The 12,083-nt window shown below is 48.9% G+C and overlaps 1 protein-coding gene across 1 annotated transcript in view; it reads right to left on the reverse strand.

The window, feature by feature from the left end:
* Positions 1–12,083, reverse strand: part of dym (dymeclin) — a 98,502-nt gene that overhangs the window by 71,012 nt on the left and 15,407 nt on the right. The window contains exons 7-8 of the mRNA XM_061263498.1: positions 6,357–6,482; positions 4,651–4,793 (exon numbers count right to left, since the gene is read on the reverse strand). Coding sequence (XP_061119482.1) covers positions 4,651–4,793; positions 6,357–6,482 — 269 coding nt within the window. The remainder of the gene's footprint in view (positions 1–4,650; positions 4,794–6,356; positions 6,483–12,083) is intronic.

Here is a 12,083-nt window from a genome sequence, read left to right on the forward strand (position 1 = left end):
AGCTCCATTTGTCATTCAGTTTTATTTGCCAAGGGTTGGCTCATCCTTGTTTTTCTTGTAAAGCTTTTATAAAATACATGCTCATTCTGAACGGATTAAACTCCATTCATAAACATAAAAGATTTGCGTCACAGATTGAAGTCTACATGTTTGAAATTCTTGAAACGTGTAATTATGTTTCCAGTTGGCCTAAATAAACATCAAAAGAAGCAGAACATGAGAATGTTTTTACCACAGTAAAGGCCTCAGGCCTACACGAGCAGTTTGTGAGCTCAGGTGTGTTTGTGTCATGGCCATGTAAACAGGTTTGATCAGCTCAAACCTGTACATTTCTGTGCTTGAGTGGAGCTGTACTACAGTTCTCATAGAGGGACAAACAACCACAAAGTGTATAGGATAGGTTTCCCCTCTGTACTTTATGGATTGTATGAAAGTGTATGTTCAATTATGAAGAAGTGTTTTTATGGTGAGGCACAACAGGCTGAAATGTTGGGTTCAAATAATGCAAAATCTTTTTCTGCAACATTCTGGATTAAAAAACAAATGTTTAAAATATAAATTGATTTGTATACAATTGCAAATTTGAATGGCGCACACTTTTAGGAAATTATCTGGTTTTGAAAAAGACTTGAATGGCTGATAATTTGTCTAATTTTGTCTGAAAAATGATTAAAACAATTCGGAGCAAACATTAAAATCATTTAGAGCACAATTCATTCACAAAGCCCGTTTAATGTACCCATTTTGTTGACACCTACAAGCAAGAGGACTGCCCATCTCACAATCACACTATTCCTGAAAGATCGCACTTAAGTTTGGAGACCTCAAGCACACAAGCTCCAGACGATTTTGATTTGGCACAGGCCTTGGCCCCTTCCCAAACGGAGAGACCCAAGCAGCAGCCGGCGTGGATCCTGAACCAGCTGAGCGAGACTCCAGGCATGGAAGCGCAGATCTGCTGCAGTGTGTGCGTCCCTGAGAGATCCTGCCTCTCGGCTGCAACTTGGGCACCACCCTCTGTCCAACCATGTGCCACACTGCCAGGAAAACAAGGCACCCAGCTGATTTTCACTTCCACTGCCATATCAATCCACTGCTGGACTCCACCACCGTGCTGACCAATTTTATTTATGTATAAAAAAAATTTTTTTACTTCCAACCGAAAATCTAAAACAAACGGATTTGCTCTACGCGCTCAAAATCGCACACAATCAAATTCCCCCCAAATTCTTTACAAGAACTAGAAATGAAACCGGGTAAACAATGTTACAAAGCTGTATTTTCCCTACCTTTGTGTTATTCATTGTGGAGTAGGGCATAGACTACACTACCATTCCACAGGTCTGTCTATAACCCTCCACAAAACAAATGATTTAGTGTACTGCACCACCAGAACACACTACCATGTCAAAGCATTTTCATTTTAATTATGGCATGTTTTTTCCCACATGGAATCAAAACGAAACAGAATTGCTGATTTTCATTTGAACTTCGGTGCGGTTATGTTACTATACATATGGATTCGTCTGGGTCTTATATATTTTCTAAATGGGTGTAGCACACCTGGGATGTCTTTATAATATATTACATTACATTTCATTACATTAATGGCATTTGGCAGACGCTCTTATCCAGAGTAACGTACAGTTGATTAGACTAAGCAGGAGACAATCCTCCCCTGGAGCAATGCAGGGTTAAGGGCCTTGCTCAAGGGCCCAACGGCAGTACAGATCTTATTGTGGCTACACTGGGATTAGAACCACCAACCTTGCATGTCCCAGTCATTTATCTTAACCACTACGCTAGAGGCCGCTCTGTCTTATGATATCATGCTGAAAGCACAGTTCTGACCCAAAAATAACTCAAGATGCTTCACCTCAGACATTACCCTGGGGATTAAGGTACCAAATACTTTCATGAATAACATCTGACATTCAACTTTTATGTCTGAGAGGCATTCAGCAAGAACTTCTGCTCCTCCAGCCAGACAGGCAAGAAAGACTGCACATCAAAGTGGACAGAAATGCACCTTTTCCAGGACAGATCGGACTACCAGAGAGGTAATCGAGGTCTTGAGCAGCGGATTACGATGAAATATGACATCATTTCATCTCGTCACAAACACGCTTAACATGAAAACTGGAAACTGGAACTGTTCCTGGAGATCTACCGTCCTATAGGTTTTCACCCCAACCGCAACCAATTCAACGGCTTCAGATCTCATTGAGCCGCTTTATTAGCAGAATCAGGTGTGCCAAATTAGGGTTGAAGTGAAAACCTTCAGGACGGTAGATCTCCAGGAACGGTGACCCCTGGGTTAAGGCATCAAACTAGCTGGTGATTTGAGTGGAACTCAGTTTTTCAAAGGGAATGTTCGTTGTCAGAAATGTCAATATGGGTTTGAAAACAGCATTCCCTGAAGGTTTAAGTGAACAAGCTGAAGAATTTGTTTGCATCACCGTTTCAGCTCATCCACCCTCATCAATTTTTTTTATATATTTTTTTTTACCAAGTTCAGTCTCATGGATCTATTTAGGTCACTGCCAGAGAGGGGTGCGAGATTCATGTTATCTAGCTCATCAATAAATCTCCAGAAGCTCTCACAGGGTGGAATACATAGAAAAAGTACATCTAAATGCAGATTTGATGGGGGATTTGCGCATGATTAATCATGCAGAAAAGGGCCAGGTCATTAACATTTTTACATACAAGCGATGGCAGCCGTTTGTCAAACTTCAGCAGTAGGACTGCAGAGAAAAATACGGACCAGGCTTCTCCGACTTTCCACTGGCTTGTGAAAAGCGTTTTGAAAGCGCGGAAGTGCACTTCTTCCCACTGTGTCGTACAAATTAGAGCCAGAGTCAGTAGGAAAACAGGGAACCATTAGATGGGCATGAAGTTGAAGTTGAAGTCGAGTCCGGGTTATCCACTAAGCACGTGAGATACAGTGACTCGGCGTCAACAGAAATGTCAAATACTGTCCAGATAAAACAATAATATAAATCGGCACAGGGGGACATCAGACAAAGAAGGAAAAAAAAAAAAAACCTATTGCAACTACATTTTCTAATGGGGGGAAAAAATGATTGGCTTCGTATATGTACCATTGACAGTTTCCATTGACCTGCATTGAAATGAGTGGCTGAAATAGCGACTGGATAGCCACACTGGCTCTAGTGAGCAGCGTCTCAACAAGACCAGGAAGTTCAACACGAGTTCCTGCAATAAGCAATAGTCTATGTTTGCAGTATGGATTTTCCAGTTACGTTCAGATTTGTTTTCCTGCATTCCGCTTCCCGTCTGAATCTCAGCCGTCCAGTCAGGAGGCTATTGGCACAAACCCACTCGTCTTAACTGGGGGCAAGTCAAGGGATTTCTTTACATAGGGACTTAAACTATAATGTAATTGCTTGGTTATCTGGGCTTGCCAAGAAGATAGATATACACTACAAAACCTATGCGCTTTGGAGGATCGCAGCACACCAGGAAGCTACTGAACGAGTGTCATCACTGAAACGTCAATAAACCTGCAGTTTAAAAGATACCATTACAGTTTTCCAAACAAAATGCCTAAACTGTAGCAAATCAAAATATAATAAAAAAAATCCAAGCTAAATTGTTCCTGAGAAGCCCAGCTTTCGGCAGACGCAAGCTCACTTTGTGTCGAGGTGGTCAGCTGGCTGGTCACTACAGCCTGGCTCTGCAGTTCACAGAGTTCAGTCACATGATTCAGCATGCAATGTGAAAAACAGCACCGCCAATTTGAAGCGCTCTCGATAACGCGCTTAACTCCGGCAGTGTCCAGCTCTGTGACAAGAGGACGGTACTTTGAGATCCCGGGGCCTCTATTTGGCTAATTCACAGAATGATGTCACTTCTTCCTGGAGGGAGATCCAGAGCATCAGGTGTCCTCCAGAAATAGCAGTGGCAGAGCAGGGGGACTGAGGCTAATCGCAAGCACAAACCTGACACCAACCGAATGCCTGAGCGGCCTTCTCGCCATGGAAACACATGTAAAACATACTTCTGCTCAACAGATTTGTTTATTTGTGAGTATGACATGCTGCCAACACCGGGCTAATACTGAGGCAGCGGTAAAGGAGTAAAGGAGTAAAGACGTGTGTGTCTGTGTGTCTGTGCATCTGCATGAGTGTATTCAAAACAAGAGTGGAATAGTGAGTTAATGAGCCGGCCAGTCTATGCATGAATAAGCAAGTCCCTACCCCTCGTCATGTTGTGAATGGGTGAGTCTCTGTCTCTCTCCATGCTGTGAATAAGTGACTCTCTGTCTCTCTCCATGCTGTGAATGGGTGACTCTCGGTCTCTCTCTGTGCTGTGAATAAGTGAGTTTCTGTCTCTCTCCATGCTGTGAATGGGTGACTCTCGGTCTCTCTCTGTGCTGTGAATAAGTGAGTTTCTGTCTCTCTCTGTGCTGTGAATGGGTGACTCTCTGTCTCTCTCTGTGTTGTGAATAAGTGAGTTTCTGTCTCTCTCTGTGCTGTGAATGGGTGACTCTCTGTCTCTCTCCGTGCTGTGAATAAGTGACTCTCTGTGCTGTGAATGGGTGACTCCCTGTCTCTCTCTGTGCTGTGAAGGGGAGAGTGTGCACCCCTCCGTGGGAAGGGGAGATCAGATGTGAGGCAGGCTTACTTGCGACTCCTGAGGCTAGGCCGTAGAGCAGTCCTCCGCCCTCAGACTGGGGTTCGAATATGTGGGTGACTGGGGGCGGGCACTTCTCCTGTCTGATGAAGTTGTAAAGCAGGGTCTTAACCAATCGGCTGGTGAGGTCCAAACTGTGAACGGCACACAAAACAAATGTTAACACCACAAAGTGCCCGTTTCCTGTCAAGGGACGGACATGGCATGTAAGGGCAGGACTGTTACACCATTTGTAGACCACTCGATCCATGTCAAATATATTGTATTTTATGGAAAAACATAAATCAAGGAAGACATGTCTTCTATCCTTCCCTTCAAAACACAGAGGTGGTTCAGAGATTGTTCTGAAGTTTGAGAGACTGAAGAATTATCAAAGTAGGCCAAATCCCATAATACAGCTCACACAGATTTTTAGTATTCATTATTCATTCAGAACTTATTTTGAGATTCAAAATTACATAATTGCAAGAAACAGGAACATCTGATTGGTGCAACAGAAAATAGCTCCACAATACATCAGTTTTTATTTTATTTTATATAAGTTCCGGGGGGGTAAAAAAAAAACACAAAATAGCTTCCTAAGAAAATAAACAAGCAGGCTTTTGTTTGTTTATCGCTCGAATATACACGCAAAAACAAAAACGCCATTGTAACCGAAAGGAACGCTGGTTCACCAAGAGGACATGTCCTCGGGCCCCGCCCACGGGAGTGCGCTCACAGAAAACGGCAGCGATGAGACCGCTGGGGGACGGGCGTCATAGCTCAGGCAGCAAGAGCAGTCGTCTCATTGGCTCAGGCAGCAAGAGCAGTCGTCTCATTGGCTCAGGCAGCAAGAGCAGTCGTCTCATTGGCTCAGGCAGCAAGAGCAGTCGTCTCATTGGCTCAGGCAGCAAGAGCAGTCGTCTCATTGGCTCAGGCAGCAAGAGCAGTCGTCTCGTTGGCTCAGGCAGTAAGAGCAGTTCTCTTATTGGCTCAGGCAGTAAGAGCAGTTCTCTTATTGGCTCAGGCAGTAAGAGCAGTTCTCTTATTGGCTCAGGCAGTAAGAGCAGTCGTCTCATTGGCTCAGGCAGCAAGAGCAGTCGTCTCATTGGCTCTGGCAGTAAGAGCAGTCGTCTCATTGGCTCAGGCAGTAAGAGCAGTCGTCTCATTGGTTCAGGCAGCAAGAGCAGTCGTCTCATTGGCTCAGGCAGCAAGAGCAGTCGTCTCATTGGCTCAGGCAGCAAGAGCAGTCGTCTCATTGGCTCAGGCAGCAAGAGCAGTCGTCTCATTGGCTCAGGCAGCAAGAGCAGTCGTCTCATTGGCTCAGGCAGCAAGAGCAGTCGTCTCATTGGCTCAGGCAGTAAGAGCAGTCATCTCATTGGCTCAGGCAGTAAGAGTAGTCGTCTCATTGGCTCAGGCAGTAAGAGCAGTCGTCTGGCAGTCGGAGGGTTGCCGGTTCCATCCCCGCCCCGGGCTGTGTCAAGACACCTAACCCCCAACTGCTCCTGATGAGCTGGTCAGCACCTTGCATGGCAGCCAATCGCCGTCGGTGTGTGTGTGAGTATGAATGGGTGAATGAGAAACATCAATTGCACAGCGCTTTGGATAAAGGCGCTATATAAACGCCAACCATTTACCACTTTCCCACTTTACCATTTTACCACTTTCCCACTTTACCATTTTACCACTTTACCATTTACGGGCACAGCTCCACTCACCATCGGCCCTGCATCAGGTACTTGTACACCAGCCCCTCCCTCAGGATCTCCTTGTGGAGGAGCTGGTAGGACAGCAGGACGAGGAGCGAGGTGACAGCCTCGAACAGTACGCTGTAGGTGATGTCCCTGAGGAGGAGGGGAGGCAGTGGTGTTAGCACGTAAACCCGCAGGAGGCTGCTGCTGCTGCTGCGGTGTTAGCACGTAAACCTGCGGGCGGCTGTTGCTGCTGCAGTGTTAGCACGTAAACCTGCGGGAGGCTGTTGCTGCTGCAGTGTTAGCACGTAAACCTGCTGCAGTGTTAGCACGTAAACCTGCTGCAGTGTTAGCACGTAAACCCGCGGGCGGTGTTAGCACGTAAACCTGCGGGCGGTGTTAGCACGTAAACCTGCGGGAGGCTGCTGAACTGGGGGGCAGCACACGGACAACATCACACCACATGACCGCAACGGAGTCACGCTAGCCAAGCTACAAACCCAGAGGATCTGTGCGCGCACACACACACACACACACACACACACACACACACACACACACACACACACACACACACACACACACACACACACACACACACATATATATATGCACTGCGACTGCATCCGGTTTCACCCCACATTATGATGCATGTGTATTGTTAAGGGGTACAGTGCACTGCATAATAATTCATTCAGTGGGTTAAGGGTTTGAATTTTTATTAATTTATTTACTTATTTATTTAACCAACAAGTTAGCATTCCACAAGTATAAAGTTAAATTTACTATTTATATATAAAATTACTTTTTATATTAACACCAGCTTTCCAGGGCTCGTACACAAACACAAGCATTTACTTTTCAGCTTTGATGAATCATTTTAAGCATCTTATTAATTTATATGTGTACTATGCATCTGTATGTCATGCTATGCGTAAGACAGTCACAGTTCATCAGTACATATGGACAGATGACTCTGCATGCATTCTCCTTATTTTATTTTTTCCATGATGGCCCCACTACTGCAGGAGCCCTAAACAACAGGATTAACAAGCAAGACCGCACGAGCACGATCACTGCTCAATTGTACATTAAGGAAAGGGCCCAGCTTTCCACGCAACAATAATGTTCACGTATTCAGTTCAATTCCATTTTATCGGTCGTGGAAAAAAACAGCGGGAGGAAACCTAACTCAAACGTTTTTGGCGCATTGAGGCCGGTGAGACGGTTCTCACGGGGGATACCTGTGAGCCAATAATAAACCTGGAAAACACAGAGACTACTCCACCGCAGCGCGAGAGTCCAGTTCAGTCGGTTCACCGCGGGGCACGGGGGACACAGGAAGAACCTGTGGAATGGGAGGAATGCGTTCCCGTTGGCTATTTGGGAACACGGTGTGCAACAGCCACAACAAATGAAGATGAAATAGGCCCTCTTCACTGTCCGCAGGAGGAGGAGGAGGAAGCAAAGGACAAGAGATTTATTCAGACTTCCTTCCATTTGGCCTTCCGATTCCACATTGTCACACAACCGCTATTAAGCACTCCACCAGAATCTGAAATATATCAGACAAAAATCGAATGCACCATGTGAGCTTGAGGGAAGGAGGGGGGGGAGGAAATGGCTGCTTACACTAGAAGTTCAAAATATAGGAACATATTACAGAAAAACGGAATTCCTCTAGGGCCAGTACCCAGCTAAGACACGCACACTCACTCACGCACGCACAGACACACAAACACGTGTCCGGGCAGGCTACAAGTGAATGCAATTTAACAGAAATTCTTTTTTTTTTTTTTGTATTTCAGCACATAATCCAAATCACAATTACCCCCCCCCCCCCCCATTTTCCCCCACATCCCCAATGCTGTTAAAAAAAAACTCTATACTGAGTGGAGGTGGGGCATCGGTTTGCCACGCATTCACGTCCAGCAACAGCCCCTCTCATACGGCTGACCCCCCCCCCCCCCCCCCCCCTCCCTTTCAGAAAACGCGCGGAGCGCCCCCGTTCCCGGACCAGAGTCACGAGCGCTCCCCTCCTCCATTGTTCGGCCGCTTCCCGTTCCGCTGGGCGCCCGCTCCCCCGCCTCGCTCCCCGCACTTGGCACGGCCTCCTTTCACTTTCTAAACACGCGGCTATTTTTACCACGGGCCCCTTCACCACGGGGCCCCAGCTGCTGAGGCCGCCGCGGCAGGAACGCTTCGGCTTCTGCGAAAGAGGGGCCCGGCGGGCTTCCTCTGGGCTGGGCTCGCTCTCCCTCAGCTCTAGTGCGCTCCGTATTACGGCCTACAGCACACGCCGTCCTCCGACTTCACCAGCAAGCCTGAAAATGAGCAGAGGAGGACGAGTTTCTTAAGTTTAGGCTCGCTCGACGACTTCATTCCGAACGGGCGCCTTGGCTTTAGCGTCATGACGGTACAACGCCCGTTCAGGGTGCACGCAGTTTACAACAGCGGACAAAAGGACACGACATCCGTGTTTTGTTTGCCGGCTTTTGGCAAACCCCCCCCCCCCTCCTTCCGCGCCACTGGACCGTAGGTTTCCACTTCCAGGGGTCTCGCGGGGTTATCGGGCCCCCGCGAGGGAGCCACGTCCGGAGGGCCGCGCTGATGTCATTCCCAGAGCTGCCAGCGCCGGGGCTCCTGAAGTCCGCCGGGGCCCCCCGAAACGGACAGGAAAGCGGCCTCGCTCTCGGCCGCTTCCTTAAGCACCGCAGCCAGCGGTGAACAGGATGCTGGGAAAAAGGTCTGCACTCCTTGTCCCCGTTTGACAGAACGGAGAACTCTCAAATCACGTCTCCTGATGAAGGGCCACGCGTCCCCGTCGAAATCTTACCCGACGCAACGCCTTCGAGGAATATTACGTGTGCCGGTGCCACGTGGTTTCAGGCTCTGTCGTTTCCTATTTATTTCGTACAAATCAACAGTCGTGCAAACAAACTGAAAACCAGTGGGACAGATGCTCATTTTTATTCCGCTCTACTTAATTGATTCACACACTTGCGATCAACAACATTTACTCGGAAGAAGCGACTGCCTTTCCAGGCAATCACAGCACCACTGTTCAATTCTGCCGTCAGACACTTAAATGCGGGGCTCTGGACCGGGTTTCTGAAGAGCTCCGTGTCCTTACTCCATAAAACGGCTTCAGATGAAACTTCATCATCAGCACAGCTGCAATGAACCCTAAAGATCAGCATTTCTACACTGCAGGCTGAGGGCCATAAACCAAACTGCCAAGGGGGCCACAAAATCACAGAGCATCAGTTAAAATGCAGAATCCTCCAGTCACAAAACGCATGTGCAGAAACTAACATTTGACTGCATTAATAACACACGGCACTTTCGTGTAAAAATAAATAAATAAAAGGTCAAACCTAATATCATAAAAAGGAAACTTCCAGCGACCATATCCCAGGATAAGCCACAGGTAAATTAAATATCTGTTGCCCATTTTAAGAACATTGTGCACTAGACAAGCATTAATTCGTAAGCAAACCAGAAGAGCAGGGCAGAACGCAGAACTTGCTGACATTTTAACATCGTAGATTTTCCTACCTACATTTTGATTTCCAGAGCACGTAGGTAGGAAACCAGGGAAAAAACAATGAGGCAGGAATGTGAGGAACCTCACAGAAAAATAGCCAGAGAGCAATAATCCTGAGATGTCTAACTCGGAAATCATTCTGCTACCCAACAAAAAAAACAAAAAACATCAACTGTAAATTACCTTAAAAAAGAGCCAATTCCTGTCCTTCAACTGCCCAACCTACTCTCCATCTTGCTTTAAATAGGAAAACCTATGAACATGTAGCATCAGTCAAGCCTCTCTTACATGGACCTACAAGTGAAACCCTCCGACTGACCTGGTCATTAAAGGCAGTTGGTGACAACTTCAATGATCTCCACAGCTTTAACGCGTGGTCACGTGCTCACACAGCACTCGTTTTAAAGGCCAAACATTCATACCTCTGCCCTACACCGAACGCAGGGCACAGCGCAAGGACATCGACAGCTGATGGACACATCCATCCATCCATTATCTGAACCCGCTTATCCTGAACAGGGTCGCAGGGGGGCTGGAGCCTATCCCAGCATACATTGGGCGAAAGGCAGGAATACACCCTGGACAGGTCGCCAGTCCATCGCAGGGCACACACACCATTCACTCACACACTCATACCTACGGGCAATCTAGACTCTCCAATCAGCCTGACCTGCATGTCTTTGGACTGTGGGAGGAAACCGGAGTACCCGGAGGAAACCCACGCAAACACGGCCCCGGCCGACGGGGATTCGAACCCTGGACCTCCTTGCTGTGAGGCGGCATCCGTCTGATGGACACATGCATCACTCATTTATACCCACGAATGTCAGGTGGTAATCTCCACCGTATGACCACGCCCAGGAGGTGTTGTGCGGGGGGAAATCCAGCACGTGGACCGCGCTGTACTTCAGGAGATTCACTGGAGCGGTCGGCACTGATGACCTGGAGCAGGGGAGCTGAGAAAAGCAACCCTGAAACGAGCTTTCAGGAAGCAGACGAGCCGGCCGCCTCCACAGCGCCAGGCGGAGAATCGATACCCTGAACGAATCCCGAGGAGCCGCCGGTTTCTAAAGGAGAAGCGAGCACCCGACACTCCCCCTGCCCTGCTCCCCCTGCCCTGCCCTGCCCTGCCCTGCTCCCCTTGCCCTGCCCTGCTTCCCCTGCCCTGCCCTGCTTCCCCTGCCCTGCCCTGCCCTGCCCTGCTCCCCCTGCCCTGCCCTGCTTCCCCTGCCCTGCCCTGCCCTGCCCTGCTTCCCCTGCCCTGCCCTGCTTCCCCTGCCCTGCCCTGCCCTGCCCTGCTCCCCCTGCCCTGCCCTGCCCTGCCCTGCCCTGCTCCCCCTGCCCTGCCCTGCTTCCCCTGCCCTGCCCTGCCCTGCCCTGCTCCCCTTGCCCTGCCCTGCTTCCCCTGCCCTGCCCTGCCCTGCTCCCCCTGCCCTGCCCTGCTTCCCCTGCCCTGCCCTGCCCTGCCCTGCTCCCCTTGCCCTGCCCTGCTTCCCCTGCCCTGCCCTGCCCTGCCCTGCCCTGCCCTGCCCTGCCCTGCTCCCCTTGCCCTGCCCTGCCCTGCCCTGCCCTGCCCTGCTCCCCCTGCCCTGCCCTGCTTCCCCTGCCCTGCCCTGCCCTGCCCTGCTCCCCTTGCCCTGCCCTGCCCTGCCCTGCTCCCCCTGCCCTGCTCCCGCGCCGGGGGAGAGAGCGGGGGGAACGCACCCAATATGACATCATGTCATGACGTGCGTTTGAAACAGCGAACAGCAGTCATTACCTCTTCAAACCGTCAGCCAACGTTCGAGGAGAACAGAAAAAGAGTTGGCTAAAGTTTGCCATCTTGAACACACGTACAGCGTCTCCTTGGGGGCAGTTTCCTCCATGCCCCGGCCTCCGGTTAAAAACCACAACAACACTAGGGCACTACAAATGAATAGAATGTGATATTGCGCGTTTAGTCAAAGTCTATAGCGGCGTTAAACCAGTACAACACGTCCAACGACTATAATTTAATAATAATACAATTTTTAAATTGTCAAAGTCTTTCATCCAAAGCAGCTCACAGTTGAATAGTCTAAGCAGGGGACAATCCCCCCCTGCAGCAATGTGGGGTTACGGGCATTGCTCATTGAACCACCAATCTTCTGGGTCCCAGTCATGTACCTGAGCCTGTATCCACGTGGTTGTCTCATTACTAATCACACAGGAGTTTGGTTATGCGACTT

Source organism: Conger conger, chromosome 12, assembly GCF_963514075.1.
Source record: "Conger conger chromosome 12, fConCon1.1, whole genome shotgun sequence".
In the NCBI taxonomy this organism is placed as follows: domain Eukaryota; kingdom Metazoa; phylum Chordata; class Actinopteri; order Anguilliformes; family Congridae; genus Conger; species Conger conger.